Source organism: Stomoxys calcitrans, chromosome 3 (assembly GCF_963082655.1).
Source record: "Stomoxys calcitrans chromosome 3, idStoCalc2.1, whole genome shotgun sequence".
Taxonomy (NCBI): domain Eukaryota; kingdom Metazoa; phylum Arthropoda; class Insecta; order Diptera; family Muscidae; genus Stomoxys; species Stomoxys calcitrans.
Genome location: NC_081554.1, coordinates 58,677,858 through 58,696,068, shown reverse-complemented (window position 1 = coordinate 58,696,068; position 18,211 = coordinate 58,677,858). Strand labels below are relative to the sequence as shown.

Genomic DNA, 18,211 nt, shown 5'->3' with positions numbered 1-18,211 from the left:
ACCTGGTCGTTTTTCGGTGGGATATTGGTTTGTCGTCGATCTCAAACGCGATCAGCCCCCAGTTGGCGGTGGATTCATTATGACCCACCCTTCAAGCAGCAGCAAACTGCAGCGACAAAGTAAGACTGAACAAAAGCATTTCTCAGCTTCGAAAACGTTCTGTCGTCGTTGCTCTGTGAGCAATAAAATAATAAATTTAAAGAAAATTTCTGAAGGAAAAGGCTATTGGCTATTTTTAAACATACATTTGCGCTACGGTTACGTTTTGCGGATGATTAGATGTCCAAAAGAATAAAAAATAAAACCACGTTCTTACATTTGTAAAAACTACTGAATTGTTATCATATATGTTTGCGTTGAAGTCATTCGAAGACAGACGTGAAGAGTGCTCTTTATTGACGAGTGGCGATTAGATTGTGTCAGTAAAAATTTATTAGTCCGTCATCGCGGGTGTTCCACAGCTAGTCGAGTGTAATTAATTGTACAAATAAACCGGCACAACAGCTCTACTGCACTAGAAGTGAGTACTTGTGTTAAATTAATTATTTTTCCGAATATTTAAATAATTCTATGAGATAATTAAATCAAACAAGTTTTGTATTCAAATTAAGAATATACTAGTATACAGTAATAAATATTTGCCAAGTAACCAGGACATTGTGTGTAAGTTGGATCAAATTGATGCTCCATGGTTGTAATTGGTGAAAATCTTTGGAGACATGCGGAACCCAAGGTTTACGATGTAAAATACAGGACAGCAGGTTGATCAAGGAAACCTGGATTGGAATGATTATTGAAAGTTGAAAATTATGTACATTGTGCTGGATCAAATTGAAATTCCATGGTTGTGATTGGTGAAATTCTTTGGAGACATGCGGAACCCAAGGTTTATGATGTAAAATACAGAACAGCAAGTTGATCAAAAAAACTTAGATTGGAATGATTATTGAAAGTTAAAAATTATGTACATTGTATAGGGTGATTTTTTTGAGGTTAGGATTTTCATGCATTAGTATTTGACAGATCACGTGGGATTTCAGACATGGTGTCAAAGAGAAAGATGCTCAGTATGCTTTGACATTTCATCATGAATAGACTTACTAACGAGCAACGCTTGCAAATCATTGAATTTTATTACCAAAATCAGTGTTCGGTTCGAAATGTGTTCATTCACCGTAACGTTGCGTCCAACAGCATCTTTGAAAAAATACGGTCCAATGATTCCACCAGCGTACAAACCACACCAAACAGTGCATTTTTCGGGATGCATGGGCAGTTCTTGAACGGCTTCTGGTTGCTCTTCACTCCAAATGCGGCAATTTTGCTTATTTACGTAGCCATTCAACCAGAAATGAGCCTCATCGCTGAACAAAATTTGTCAAAATTTTAACACATTTCGAACCGAACACTGATTTTGGTAATAAAATTCAATGATTTGCAAGCGTTGCTCGTTAGTAAGTCTATTCATGATGAAATGTCAAAGCATACTGAGCATCTTTCTCTTTGACACCATGTCTGAAATCCCACGTGATCTGTCAAATACTAATGCATGAAAATCCTAACCTCAAAAAAATCACCCTTTATATTGAAGCTCCATGGTTGTCATTGATGAAATTCCTTGGAGACATGTGGAACTCAAGGTTTATCATGTAAAATACAGGACAGCCGGTTGATGAAGGAAACTTAGATTGGAATGATTATTAAAAGTTGAAAATTATGTTCATTGGGTGTAAGTTGGATCAAATTGAAGCTCCATGGTTGTGATTGATGAAATTATTTGGAGTCATGCGGCTTGCCTAGGCTTGTGATGTAAAATACAGGACAGCAGGTTGATCAAGAAAACTTTGATTGGAATGATTATTGAAAGTTGCAAATTATGTACATTGTGTTTAAGTTGAATCAAATTGAAGCTCCATGGTTGTGATTGGTGAAATTCTTTGGAGACATTCGGTACCCAAGTTTTATGATGTAAAATACAGAAAAGCAGGTTGATCAAGAAAACTTAGATTAGGAATGATTGTTGAAAGTTGAAAATGATGTGCATTGTGTATTCGATTAAATTGAAGCTCCATGATTGTGATTGTTGAACTTCTTTGGAGACATGCGGCTTGCCCAAGGCTTGTAATGTAAAATACAGAACAACAGGTTGATCAAGGAAAATTAGATTGGAATGATTTTTGAAAGTTGAAAATTATGTACATTGTGTATTGAAGCTTCATGGTTGTGATTGATGAAATTCTTTGGAGACATGCGGAACCCAAGGTTTATGAAGTACAATACAGTGCAGCAGGTTGATCAAGGAAATATAGATTAGAATGATTATTGAACATTGAGAACTATGTTGATGGTCAATATTTAATCCAAATGAGCTATGAATTGGGTCCTCCAGGCATGCTACATATTGAGTCAAACCTTTTATGGGGTTAAATCGCATAAAACCTGTGGTCTTTAGGGGCTCAATAAGTTAGGTTAGGTTTAAGTGGCAGTAATTCATCAGACTCTCTTAGACGTGTTCGTCCATTGTGATACCACCGGAACAGAAGAAGGAAGATGCGTTCTAGTTCCTATCGTTGAACCATCCAGCTGTTCTAGCCAATGACAGCAAAGCAGTAGACCTCTTCAAGTCTAGATTAGGCAACATAGTTTTGGAATGCTCACAGCCCCCTCTTTGCGACCATCTATCATTCGTTGTCCTTCGGGCCTGGTCCTAAAATCTTAGCTTACATGTCGCTAGAGGCATACCTACAGATTCCAGTATCCCTGGGATGTGTAAGGTAGTTCCTAGTCTCGCAAGCTCATCTGCTTTAGAATTCCCTGGGATATCTCTGTGGCCCGGCACCACAAAACAGGTGAATTTTGAATTGTTCAGCCATCTCGTTGAGAGATCTGCGACAGTCGTGGTCGGTTTTTGTGTTCAGAAAGACGTTCTCCAGGGATTTAATGGCTGCCTGGCTGTCTGAGAAGATATTTATGCCAATCGTCGTAATGACATTATATCTTTGCCATTTCACCACTTCCTTAATTGCAAGGATCTCCGCTTGATACACACTGCAGTGGTCGGGTAACCATCCGTATAGAAGTCTATGAGACTTCTGTTACCAGGAATATCGTAGTTCCAATCGGATCTATCAGGAATAGTGATACAGTAATTTTTATCAAAAAGCGACTCAGGTAGGGCGTAATCCACACTGCATGGAACATCGGATGCTGTATTAAGGAAAACACAGTGTCCGTAGCCGACACATGACCAATGAGGAAGCTGCCTTATCCTCACGGCAGTGGTCGCTGCAATTTGAGTAGCCACAATGTCCAGAGGCATAAGATGTAGCATTAAATTCAGTGCATCGGATGGTGTCGTCTTCAGTGCGGCTGTGATGCACAAACAAGCCATCCTTTGGATCCGATTAAGTATTGAGCAGTAGGTGGATTTTTGAAGCGCCTTCCATCAGACCACAACACCATATAGCATAATAGGTCTGACAACTGCAGTATATAGCCAATGCATGACACGCGGTCTAAATCTCCAACTTTTGTCAATTGCTCTCTTGCAGGTATATTGGGCAAGAGTGGTCTTTCTTGCCCTTTCCTTTTCCTTTCGCTACTATATGGAAAGGTGCTATTGCTTGTCTCCATTAAGGGTCTGAGCCTGCTCGAGAGAGAGAGTACCATTTATGTTCGCCAGTATGTCTTCCATGCGCATATCTACTGGGATATTCTTTATTTTTTATGGATTGGCAACTACGTTTTTTGCATCACAAGTTGCAAACCATGGGAGTTCAACCAACCATTTGTTCTATGCTTTACTTGCCGTAGTTTACACTCTAGAAGGGGACATAAGGTTGGCATAGAAGCCCGTTGTGTAGGATGATGTTGATGACGGTTGGTACACATAATCGACAACAAGCATTCAATAATCGACATCACTTGTGGTCAATATTGCTAACAACATTTGGTTATGATAATGACACTACTAGCGCATAATTTTCCAACGTCTTCTTCCTATCAGTGAAGACTTAAGTTCCACGATTGAACAAAATAAAAGCGGATTGTTACATATTTGGAAGGAAAACCTTCAACAGGTTCGACCTTCGACCCTTTCTTAATCAAATCCATGGTGTGACTTCCTTAACCCCTAGAAGAGTCAATCCTTACACGATTTGACGTCTTGGAACCATTTCAGAGTTAAAAAATTTAGTTAATATGTCTAAATTGTTAGCAGAATTTATGGTGATGGGTAGCCAAGTTGCGACCCTGCAATTTGTTAAGCGGGTAACATTTTGGGGAATATGCCTTTTTACAATATTAGAAGTTTTTTGCCAGGCTTTCCACGCATTAATATCCTCAAATTTCTCTTGATTTTCTCTTGCAGACGTCTCAAGGACTTTGGCATCTCAGAGGAGGACATCAAGCAGCTTATCGAAATGGGTTTTGAAGCTTGGCAACAACGTTATGAAATCGAATGCAACCAACCCCATAACGATGAATCTATGTGGTTTCTTAAGGATGTATCACGTCAAGAATCTGAGGAGCTCTTACGTGGTGCTCCCACAGGCACATTTTTAATACGTGCCCGTTCTGCCGGCCATTTCGCTCTGTCGATTGTGTGCAAGAATTGTATCAACCATTGTATCATCTATAAGACCGATAGTGGTTTTGGATTTGCGGCACCCTACAACATCTATAATTCTCTCAAGAAATTGGTGGAACATTATGCTACCAATTCGCTGGAGGAACATAATGACACCTTGACCACCACTCTCAGTATACCAGTGGTGTATTGGCATCAAAATAAGGAGATGATAACGCAACAACTCAAAGAGCAAATGGAGATGGAAAGGCAGCAACAGGAAATGGAGCAACAGTTGCAGGAACACATGATGTTGCCACCACCAGGTAATGTCTCAGCACCGATTGCGGTAACGGGAGCGGCCTCATTAATGCATCTCAATGACATGGCGGCTAGCCAAACACCACCCATAGCTACACCACCTCAAGCACATTCCTATGGCAGCAGTAGTGGTGGAGGTGGTGGTGTAGGTGGCGGCAGCGTTATGGATGGCGATGCCGGCAGTTTTACAGGCAGTAACCTGTAGTCATAGAACACATAGCCAGCCATAATATATGAATGAACGGCTTTGGGCGCCTTCCTTAAAAATTCAACAAACACCACCACAGTTGGAGTAGCAGCACATCTGTGCTAGGTAAGTAGTAGTGCAGATGCTGATATTTTGGATATGGATGATTAATTGCTTGATAGCAGATATTACTTGCTGTAAATTATCTCATAGCCCAGAGAGAGAGAGAGAGAGTATGTAATATGATGTAGTTGTAGATGTGTAAAAATTATATGAGTATATGTAAATTAGAGAGCAAGTGGTGCTTTGTTATACATATAGAGAACCTCCACTTCAGGTCTAGTGCTACAGCTGGCTGTTGATTTTGTACAATTTTTCTCTGTTTTGCACATTTCGATGAAAGTAAACAAAAAAAAACCTTAACTCTCAATAGGGGTTTATACATACAACATACATAAATACATACATAAATTTAGTATTAAGATACATGAAAAAAAAAACAACAACAAAAACAAAAAAAAAGTTATTGTTAAGTACTACCAAGAGTGATTTTCTAATGTTCTATGTCGACAAACAAAAAAATGATGATAATCTCCTGGCAAGAATAATAAGGGCATAATTGAAATGAAAAGAAATCTTGGCATTATTGCGTGATATATTAAGTGACCATGATAAGATGACGATGTTTCCATAGTAATATCGTAAAAAATTTATGAGATATTAACAAAGTTCCCGAGCTTCCTTCCTGTTTTGATACCAGAACCCTCTTTCCCTCGCCCCTTCCCACTACAAGAAACTCACATGTATGTATATTCTCTATCCCTTGATAAATGTTTCGTATTTTCTTATTGTAACCTTTAAATTGTAAGAGAAACCACCACAAACACACACACTATTTTTTGTAAATTATTTTGTTTTTATTTTGTTCTAAATATTTAAATTATTTAATAATAAAAGAAAAACTTTATTAAGACCTACAAACACAAACTTTCTATACCGTTTTCTAGTTTTCTTTTCTACTACCTACCCCAATATCTTTTCTTTTTAAGTAAAAGTAAACTTAAGTAGCTTTGAAATGTGACATAAGGTTTGTGAAAAATAACTGTTTAACAACAAATTTTCAAAAGTAAAGCAATGCTCAAAGTCAAATTGAGTAGAGTATCATAGAGAGAGAGAGAGAGAGTAAAAATAGTTTTAAATCTCTTTGTCTCTAAATACAAGCATACAGTAGGTATGTAATGAAGCCACCAACAGTTGAGTATTGTTTGAACAAAGCAATGCTTTAAATGAGAGTGAGAGAGAAAGAGAGAGAGGGTAAGAATATTTTAACTCTCTTTATCTCTACATACAAGAAGAGTATTGTTTACAAAGTTACATTTGGTGACCTAAGTAAAGCAATGCTTTTATTCAAAGTTGGTAAACAATAAGAGTAAGAGAGAGAGAGAGAGAGAGATAGTTAGAACGATATAAAGCCCGTTTACACTGCTCATTAAATCCGGATTTAAGGCTCTTGTCAACTGATTTTATAAAGGGAAAACTGACGATCGAGCCATTAAATCCGGATTTAAAGAGCAATGTAAACGGAATTTTACTCTTTTTGCCACTAATGCAAGACAAGCATTCAGCGCAAATTTGTAGAAAAAACTTTCCAACAACAGCTGAGTATAATTTACAAAGTTTGATTGCTAACAGCAACTTTAGGTTAGGATTTAGTGATAATTTGCGATCAGACTCATTTAGACATTTAAGTTCACCAGTAAAATGAAGATTTCTTCGAGTTGTTAATGTTTAATGAGCCAGATCGCTTCAGAAAATCGCTTTCTGCCAGTGCAGGATGGGAAAAAAGCAGATCTTCTATTATTCTCCAGAGATTTATTGGCTGCCTGGTTGTCTAAGAAAATACTTTTACCATTATATCTCAGCCATTTTAATTCCTTTTTTATACCCACCACCGAAGGATGGGGGAATATTCATTTTGTCATTCCGTTTGCAATACAACGAAATATCCATATCCGACCCCATAAGTATATATATTTTCTTGATCGTCGTAAAAATCCAAGACTATCTAGCCATGTCCATTCGTCTGTCTGTTGAAATCACGCCACAGTCTTTAAAAATAGAGATACTAAATTTCCCATGAGCATTCCATCAAGGAACGGGGAATACTTCTCTCATATCAATGAGTGCAGTGCGATTAAAGTTTTAAACTCAATGATAGGGGGCATCCTTTCTTATGCCGAGTCCAAACGGCGTGCCGCATAGCGATACCATTTGGTAGAGAAGTTTTAACATAGCGGGATACCTCACAAATGTAGCCAACATTAGTAAGGGGATAACCATCGCCAAAAATTTTGCGATGTTCACGCCGGGATTTGAATCCAGGCGTTCGGCGTCGTATGCGGACATGCTAACCTCTGCGCCATGGTGGCCTCCGGACAAGTGCCTATGTTTTCTAAAAGTGACATTCCTTGGTAGCTCCCACAATCGGATCCTCTTGATGGCGGTCTTGATGCAGAGACTGTGCTTGATCCAGAGACTCTTTTTTTTTTAGAATATACAACCCGATGATTGCCTATCTAAAGGATGGTGGTTTCGAAGACAGCTGCAATAGCTGCCCAGGAAATACTGCTTCGACTAGTTAAAATTGTAAGATTGAGACAAAGATTGTCTCACAGATAGTATGTTTGTCTCCTGATGTAGGTGTTTAACATGAGAACTGTGGAGACAGCCCTTCGCATTTGGTAGAGCAGCATTCTGGGAGGTCTGAATCTTATTCCACTACATGTGGCTTAACAGTCCAATTTACACTGGCGCTTTATAGGCTACCACAGACCAGAGAACTGCATGAGATTCAAAATTTGGCACTCAATAGCCACTCTGGCCAAAGCAATTGTATGTTACGCATGCCACCTAAAAAAAGAGGGATAGAAACGCACGCTTATATACAATAGAGTGAGAGATGATAAGTCTGACTTATCTTATGACGATGGCGGCCTTGGGGTTCTGCATGCAGGTTGAAAAATTTGTTAAAGATTTGTTTAACCTAATTTAAAGCAAAAAAAAGGCTATACTAACCAAGAGGCAATTTCTAAGTTATGTGGCGGTATACTTTTTTGAGGGTTTTGTACTCTTTTGCTCCATTTTAATACCTATTAGTTTTTAATGGTATAAAATCTCGTATTTGTCCGAGAATGTTATCTGTAACCCATAATCATGCAACATTTCACCATTCTACACAGCAAAGATATTGGAGGCCACCGTATCGCAGAGGTTAGCATGTCCGCCTGGATTCATATCCTGGCAAGAACATCAGAAAAAATTTTCAGCGGTGGTTATTCCCTCATAGCTCTGGCGATATTTGTGAGGATCTATGCCATGAAGAAAAATGGTATAAGGGTTCCCCCAAACACTTGGCCCCAAAATTTTTCCTCCCAAATACCTTTATTGGAGCCCCATAATGCGATGGTCAGTAAATAATTTCTGTTTGTGGGGTGTTTTGCGGAAGGGGTAGAAGATCCCGAAAGTGGTTATCAATTTCGTGCTCTACTACAATACCCCTCATTTTAGGCCAACATTGACATGGCCGGTAAATATGCCCGATTTACGGGTGTTTTGGGGAAAGTGGGGTTGTCCCCCAGCATCTTGCTCTATTCTCAAATATCATTTATTTGAACCCCATATTGTCATTGGCCTCAAAATTGGATATCAAATTCATTTTCTAATCTCAAATACTTTTCATTAAACCTCAGATTCATACTTTACTCCCAAAAGCCACATTTAAGCTGCATATTACTATAGTCGGTATATATGTGTGGTTTATGGGGAGTATATGAGGTGAGGAGTCCCTGAAACACTTGGCCGTAAAACAGATATCAGTTTTAAGCCCCTTTTTGCCATACTCCACAAACATGTCTAGTTTGAGGGGTATGTAGGGTAGGGAGGTCATCCACGCACTTAGCCCTGAAAAATATCAGCAATTGTCATTGGTTTAGGGGAAGTTTATGGGGTGAGACGACCGCCCAAACACTTAGCCTCAAAATTGGATATCGTTTTGTACTGTCCAACACCTATTATTTATTGCCATAGTAGTGCCGCAAACATGGGCGGCTTGAAGGGAGTTTAGGGGATGGATTTTGAAATAATATTAGCATCTCGTTTGAGCCCTTTAATGTTCAGCATTTAGATGGTGGCTATTAGACCCTCAGACACGAAGGAATAAATTTTTACATCATATTTCTACTCTACTCTTAAATACCTTTCATTTGAAACCCATATTGCCCAAAGCGATATGTGTCCTGTTGGGTGGTGTTTTTGGGGGTGGGGGACCCCCCGACACTTAGTGTGACATTTTTATGCCAAGTTCGTACTCTACTAGTAAATACCTTTCATTTGATACCCATATTGTCCCAATCGGTAAACATGTCCGTTTGGTTGGTTTTTGGGATGGGGCGTCCCCCCAGGTTATTTGACCTCAAATTTGTTTTACCAATTTTGAGTTTTTGAGGTATTATAAGGTGGCATCCAAAATTTCGCTTAAATCGGTGCACCCATCTTCCAGATCCGGCGTTTTTGAAAATGGGAGAGGGTCCGCCCCCCTTCATATATCAAAAATGTAGTACCCTATTTTCACCGGAGGCTCAAACTCTACCATCTGTGAACATTTCATGAACATCGGCTTCGCCGTATTTGAGTCTTTACGAAACAGACAAACTGACAAATAAACAAACAGCCAGCGACCAACATTTTGGCGGTTTGTTAATTGAGAGCTTGCAAATTTCTGGAGGTTTTTCCCCAGTAGAACTTTGCAGCAGCTGTTTTATAGAAACCAGCTGTTTAGTTCAAATAAATAGCAAAAGAAACTAAAAGCTGTTCTTATTCTCCTGCAAATTTTTACTGGAAAAGTAGGCGAACAGAACTTTTGTCACCCGAATCGTTTGCCAATTGATTGAAATCAGCTGATTTTAATTAGTTGGCGAACGAATCGATTTACAAGATTTTAGTGTTTTTTTACGGTAAAAAAAAAAAATAATACAATTTTTTTTTTTTTTATTTTTCAACATAAAATTAAATTTGTTTTATTTTGCCTAAATTGTTGTTATTTTATGTAATATCATTTTTGTGTATATCACAAACCTTATGTCTTCAAAGCCGACAGACACTTTTACACACCCTGTCCCTGTTTTACATATTTTCCCTTTAACAACTAACACCTGCCAATTTGTAAATATTTGTTATAATTTAAAAAAAAAAAAAAAAAACAAAAACTAGATACGAAAATAAACAAAAGAAACCCCACTGAACCATATTGCAATATAACAAAAAAATATTTCATACAATATTTATCCTATTATATAACCAAATGCCGAAAGAAAAAAGCAAAAAAAAAAAAAACGAAAACATAAAATGTCATTAATTTTTCCAATGATAAGAAAAATATATTTTTTTTCGATTAGCTTTTAGTGTTTAAATTAAAAAAAAAATTGTATATTAAGATATTTTTTATGTAAAAATATAAATAAGCATATATTAAGAAGAGAACAAATTATGTTTTTATAAATGTTTTTATATTAAAAAAAAAGAAAAACAAAAAAATTTCAAAAAAAGTTTACATTTAATTTGAAATTAGTTACCGAAATACTTGAAACAACTAACGAACGATGATGCGATAATATTTCATAAAAGTTATAAAAACTAAAAATAATAAATCGTATGCAATAACATTTGAACCAATTTTTTATAAAACAAAATTAACAATGCTAACCCATATTATGTAAACAACTGAAGAAGAATTCAATTTGTATTTTGTAAAAATATGAAAAAAAAAAACGAAAAACACAACAAAACTCTTACCTATAACACCAAGTGTGCAGTATGGAAGTTGCAAATGGAATTTGTCAGAAAAAAAAACGAGTCAAGTTATTCCGTTATCATTTTAAAGCATTTTAAATAAGTTTTAGTTTATTTGATTTTATAGGTTAAATACCCCAAAGGAAAAGAACCATCGAGCAAAAGACCAGGAAAATGATATTAGAAAGGGGGAGACTCTCTTTTTTATGGTTGGAGGAAAAATATGCCAGTTTTAAAACAATCAGCACAATTTAACGTCATTGTGAATTAATATTCATTCACAATAGCACTGATGACTTTGAGTAAACCACCCTCGAAAACGATCTACCAATGAAGTGTTTTTAGTGCTGACTGTCTGACAAAACTTTGCATATTCTTTCCTTACAGACAGTCGGCAAACATACATCGCACCAAAGGGAAACACGTCTCAGGAATGGTTGAAGTCAACTCATCAGTGCCATTATGAGGGAATATTTATTAAAATGGCAATGATGATTGGGCTTAAATGACTCATGAAGAGCGCCTGCAAATAGTGCCATGTTCTAGCTGGCTGTTAAAACTGGAAATTTCGTAAACTTAATTTGGTCTTGATGACTGACATTGGTGCTATTGTGAATTAAAAAGTCCGTTCTCATACTTTTCCACTAAAAATTTGCCAGCAAAAATTTGCATAGAGTAAAAACTACATTTAATCTCTTTCGTTATTTATTTGAATAAAGCAGCTGAAGCCGAATTATCACATATATGATGGAGGGCGCTTTGCGTTCTTACATTTCAAAAATTCATGTTCAATAAAGAAATACATAATTCACAATAGATAGATTTAGGACGATTTGACTCGTTCACGTATGCAGTAATTCGCCCCCTGATTTTCACAACAGATGGTTCGAAGCTGCAAATTGCTGGTGGGTAAAAAAATCACCAGCAGAAATTTGCAAGCTTTCAATTATCAAACTTTCAAAATTTTGCTTGCTCTCTGCCACTCTCTTTATTTGCCAGTAGACGACTGGCACATAAAGACTTCCAGTAAAAGTTGTTGCAATTGTTTGAGTTCGTGAACACACTTAATATTCGCTTACAATGGCACTGATGACAGAGTTTAAATCACCCTTGAAACGTGTCTGCCCATGGTTTAATGCTTCTATTCTCACCGCCTTTCAAGTCTGGGGCCGAATTAGGTTAGGTAAGGTGATCGAGTGCTCTTTCGAATCGAATGAAATTTCATCTCCTATTTAATGGATGTTATACCTCTTCTACAAACATTTAAATGTAAGTTTTTTATAAATTATGGGCGACGTAAAGATTTGCGTTCTTAAATTTCAAAAATTTTCCTTCAATAGAGAAATACATAATTCACAATAGAGATATTTCGAACGGTTTTACTCGTTCACGTATGCGATAATTCGGCCCCTGACTTTTTGTTGTTGGTTTAAGCCCAATCATTAAGCTTAAAGAAAGCTAAGCCAAACTCGGCCATCAAAGCCATTGTGAATTAATATTTAATTACTTCTTCAAAATGCACTGATGATTGGTCCTAAAGAGAGTTGATGAAATGAGAATTCACACCATTGGCAGATGGGATTCATGTGTGTTTCAAACCCGTTCATAAGTACCATTGTGAATTGATATTGATGACTAGGCTTAAACCATCCATGAATCAAAGCCATTGTGAATTAATATTTAATCACTTCTTCAAAATGGCACTGATGATTGCCTCTAAAGAAAGCTAAGGAAATGAATTGCCTGTTTTAACAGTCATTTAGGCTATAGAATTCACACTATTGGCAGACGGGCTTCATGTGTGTTTCAAATCCGGTCATAAGTGCCATTGTGAATTAAAACTTATTTACTGTAGTATTGATGACTAGGCTTAAACCATCCATGAAACGTATCTGTCAATGGTGTGTTATGCGTGGCCTGAAAGTCTGTTGAAACTAAAAAATATATTTTCGTTAGAAACACAGACCATATCATCGTCAGAAGCGTTCCATGGGTGGTTGAAGTGTAGCCATTAGTTCCATTGGGATTTATTTATGTCCGTTCACAATGGGATATATGAGTGAGCTTAAACCATCCTGCAAGGATTGCAAGGACACTAATGAATGGTATTAGCCACACATGAAATGCGTCTTTCGATGAAATAAACTCCATGATCTAACTGAGCTATTGTGAATTAATATTCGCTCAATGTTTCCAGAGCAATGGCCGAATTACCGCATACGTGAACGAGCAAAATCGTTCGAAATCGCTATTGTGAATTATGTATCTTTTTTTTGAGTGGTTATTTTATAAATTTAAGAACTCGAATGTTTAAAGCGATCATTATTTATAAAAATTTTGAAAATAAAAATGTATATACAAAGAGAGCGGGAGAGTTCATGAGAGCGAGCAAAATTTTGAGAGTTTGGTAATTGAGAGCCTACAAATTTGTACTGAAGGTACTCTAGACACACGTTTTCCTCCCTATCATAATGGACTGTTATGTTCCCTCATAAAATAGAGGTTCTAATGCCAATTTCGTGATCACTGGCTCGAATGACCGTCTTTGGGTAAAAAACTAAAAAAAATTTAATCAAATGACCGATTGGCTATAACGGCGTTTATTACATAAGGTTTTCCAAATATAAATCCATCTTTTATCACCCTTTTCATGTAAATATTACGTTTGCATTTGTTTTAGTCAACAAATTTAATAAAAAATTGTTTTAAAATTTGGTCTAAGAAAACATTATTTTGATATTTTGTCTTAGAAAAAACTTTTTTACTTAAATTTTGTCTTTAGAGAAAATTTGAAATTTCTATACACGCTTTTTCCCAGCAATTTTTTTCTTAAGAAAGAATTAAAGTGAAATTTTTAAAAAACATTTTATTTTAAAACATTTTTTATGAAGACAAAATGTCAGCAATAAGCTCTATATGACAAAATTTCGAAAAAAAAATTTTCAAAAGCAAATTCTCAAGAGACAAAATTTTGCTTATGAGAATTTTTTTTTGGAAATTTTGTCTTTATAGAGGGTATTACTGAAGTTTTGTCTTCATACAAAATGTTTAAAAAAATACTTTTTTTCATTGAAAATTTCACGTAAGTTCTTTTTAAAAAAAAATTACTGGAAATTTAGCTTTTAGAGAAATTTTGAAATTTTTTTCTTGGAAATTTTGTGTGCTGGTCGTTTTAAGCCCAGACTTCCTCTTCATTGTGAATTTATTATAATAAATGTGAAATTATTATATAAACACTGATGAGAGAATTGTTTTTTGGAAATTTGGTTTTTAGTACTGTTTTTGTAAATTTGATTGTTAACAGAACATTTCTTAGAAATTTTGCCCTTAAAAAATTTTAAATTTTTTCTTGGAAATTTTGTGTGTTGGGCAGCTTTAGCCCAAACGACATCTTCATAATTGTGAATTAATTATAATGGCACTGATGTCTGTGATTCCACTTTTTTTTGGAAATGTTTTTTTTGTAAATTTGATTGGTAAGAGAATATTTCTTGGAAATTTTGACTTTAAAATTTTTTCCTACGAAATTTTGTCTTTAGGAAAAATTTCTAGAATATGTTGTCTTTGAAAAAATTAAAAAAATTGTTTGCGAAATGTTGTCTTTAAGAAAATATTTCTTGAAAATGTTGTCTTTCATGAGTGATTATAGCACAGGTCAATTTTCCTAAAACCAAATTTTAAAAAAAATTTTATCAGAAACAAAATTTTTTTCAAATAAAAAACGCATTTTACAGGTTAGGGGTCTATTGTGATTAATTCACAATTACACCCCGGTGATTGGGGCCGCATACGTGAACGAGTAAAACCATTCGATATCTCTCCATTATGATTGATGTATTTTTATTGAAGGAGAATTTGTGAAATTTAAATTTAAAAACACATAATTTATTAAAAAAATTGCCGTTAAATGTCCATGAAAGTGTTATAACGTCCATTAAATATGAGATGAAACTTCATTCGATTCGAAAGCGCACTAAATCACGTATGCTGTAATTTAGCCCCAATCATCAGTGTAATTGTGAATTAATCACAATAGCGCTTTCAAATGTAAAATACGTTTTCATTTAAAAAAAAAATTATTTGAATTTTGGTTTCTGATAAAATTTTTATTAAAAATTGTTTTTAGGAAAATGTTACTAAAATTTTGTCTTTAGAAAAATGTCAACAAATTTTTTTTTTCTAGAAAAAAATTGTCTTCAGAGAATTTTTGTTTTGGAAATTTGGCCTTTGGAGGAAATTTTCTTAGGTCCTTAGAATTTTGTGTTTTTTTTTTTTTGTAAATATGGTTTTTAGAAGATTTTTCTTGAAAATTTTGCGTTTTATGGGTGTTTTAGGTCCGGACTTGTTGATAATTTGTTGAAATTTCATCTTTAGAAATATTTAGAGGTCTTAGAGAAAACCATCACTAAAGTTTAGCTTTTTAAAAATTTTATTAAAATTCTGTCTTTAGAGGATGTTTTTTTTTTTTTTTTTTTTAATTTTGTCTTTAAAACAAATGTCTTAAAAATTTTGTCTTTAGAAAAAATTTCTGGAAAATTTTGTCTTTAGAGAAAATTTCTGGGATATTTTGTCTTTAGAAAGGAGAATTTCTGGGAAATTATTGTGCTATTGTGAATTGATCAAAATTACACTGATAACTAATTAATAATTACTAGATTGTTGTTGGAGATTTTTTTTTTAATTTTATATTTTGTTTTAGAAAAAAGTTCTTGGAAATTCTGTCTTTAAAAAAATTTTCTTGGTAATTATGTTTTTAGAGAAAATCTCTTGGAAATTTTGTCTTTAGAGAAAACATTTTTGATATTTTGTCCTAAAATTATTTTTTTTTTCTAAATTTGGTGTGAAGGGCAAATTTTGCCTATAGGAAAAATTTTGTCTTTCATAAGTTTAAGCCATTGTGAATTAATCACAATAGCACTGATAACTGGGTTTGGGCTCACTGGTAAAAATTACAGTGTATTTAATTGATTGAAAAGATTTTACTGAAATTGTGTTGTTGGAAAAAATTTTATTAAAATTCGTGCTTAAAACAAAATGTCTTCCAAATTTCTTGCAAATTCGTGTTTTTATACCTTGGAATTGAAATTTTCTCGGCCTCTGGAAGAAATTTCTTGCTAATTTTTTTTCATGAGTGGTTAAAGCTTAGACCACATGACCATTGTGAATTAAATCACTATAGCACTGACGACTAAAAAAAATTTGTCTGAAATTTGGTCTTCAGCGAAAATTTGACTGAAATGTTTCTTCATAGAAAATTTTACAGAAATTTCTTTTGAGAAAATTAAAAAAAAACTTTTTAATAAATTTCAATTCTGTAAAATTTGAAACATTTTCAAGAAATTTTCTCTTTAGAAAATTTTTGGATTTTTTCGTTTTATGGGTGGCTTAAGCTTAGACATCAGTGACAATGTGAATTAATCACAATGGTATCTATTACGGGGCACATTTCCATTGTAAAAATTCCTTTTTTCATTGAAAAAATTGTATTGAATTATGTCTTAGGAAAACATTTTATAAAAAATTAGTTTTAAAGAATTTTTTTTTGAAATTTTGTCTTTACAAAAATGTTAATAATTTTTTGTTTTGGAAATTTCGTTTTCAGAGATATTTCGAAAATTTTGTCTTACCTGACAACTTCTAAGAAATTTTGACTAACGGAAAAAAAATCTTAAAAATTTTGTCTTTAGGGAAAATTTTATAAACATTTGGACTTTAGAGGATATTTCGTGGAAATTTTTTCTCTGTCTTGAAAATTTTGTTTAGTGAAAATTCCTTGGAAATTTTGTTTAGAAAAATATTTCTTGAAAATTGTGTCTTTAAAGAAAATTTCTTTTAATTTTTTGTAAATTTGGCTTTCAGAGAATATTTCTTAGACGTTTTGTCTTTCATGAGTGGTTTAAGCCCAGGCTTCAGTTCCATTGTGAATTAATCACAATAGCACTGATAACTGGGTTTGGGCCCACTTGTAAAAGTTGTTGTGTATTTAATTGAAAAGATTTTACTGAAATTTTGTCATTAGAGAAAATTCTATTACAATTTGTGTTTTAAAAAAATTTTACTTTAAAATTTGATCTTTTGATGAATTTTCTTGAAAATCGTTTTTTGAAATTTTTTTTTTTTTTTTATGAAATTTGCTCTTTGTTGAAATTTTTTTCGGAAATTTGGCCTTTGAAGAAAATTTCTGGCAAATTTTGTTTTTGATGAGTGGTTAAAGCCCCGACGTCAGTGCCATTGTGAATCATTCACAATGGCAGTGATTGAAAAAAAAATTTAAAATTTTTCCTTTAAAGGCTATTTTTTTTTTAAATTTTGTCTTTAAAAAAATGTTGATACAATATTTTTTGAAAAAATTTCTTGTAAATTTTGTTTTAAAAGGAAATGTTGAAAATTTTTAAAAAATTTTGTCTTCAGAAAAAAATTCTTTAAAGTTGTGTCTTTAGAGAAAATTCCTTGGATGATTATTTTTTGTGCGACTATTATTTGGAAAACCTTAGGTAATAAAGAACCTACAATACTTTTTTCGTTACATCAGCTTATCATAATTTGGAACGGTTTATTGTTCTTTAGTAGTTTATTTAAAAAAAAAGCACACACTGTGTTATCTCTATCTACAGGGTGGCTGATGAATATTGCTACAATGATGAATATTGCTACATTTTTTTTTCGGTGTATGGAATACATTTTTCTTTTATTCATGTTAAATTAAATTATTAAATTAATTATTAAATTATTATTAATTAAATTAATTAATTAATTAATTAAATTAATTATTAAATTATTATTATTAAATAGAAAAAAAGTTATTACATTTTTTTTTGGTAGCGGCTTTCATCAGCCACCCTGTATATATATATATATATTTATGCATAAAATAGAGCAAAAAATAAAAAAAAGCTATAACTTAACTCATAATGTTGGCTTATTAATTACTGTGAAATCTATTACAAATAAAACTCATACATACACTAAAAACATACTATATACCTACCTACATTTATAATAGATCTAAAAATACTTGTTGTTATCTGAAGCAAAGAAAAAAAAAAGAAGAAAAAGAGAAACATAACTATCTATTAATTTGTTTAGCGAATATTATCATTCGTTAATGTGGAATAAATGCAAGCAAGCAAATAAAGCAGATTTATTGCAAGTGACGTCAAATGAAAAGTGAAATTCTTTTGTAAATAAAAGCTAATTCACTTTTGAGACTAATAAATCTCCGGCCTTAGAGGTGGTTTATTTCATATCTTTGTCTGATGTCATCTATCTGTGAAATTTGTGAATATTTT

General features: G+C 33.9%; 1 protein-coding gene across 1 annotated transcript in view; it reads left to right on the top strand.

Annotated features, from left to right (window-relative positions):
- Positions 1-11,677, top strand: part of LOC106081749 (phosphatidylinositol 3-kinase regulatory subunit gamma) — a 63,413-nt gene extending 51,736 nt beyond the window's left edge. Inside the window, exon 3 of the mRNA XM_013243934.2 lies at positions 4,370-11,677. Within this exon, the coding sequence (XP_013099388.1) occupies positions 4,370-5,093 (724 nt within the window). The 3' untranslated portion in view covers positions 5,094-11,677. The remainder of the gene's footprint in view (positions 1-4,369) is intronic.
- Positions 11,678-18,211: the final 6,534 nt, after the last annotated feature.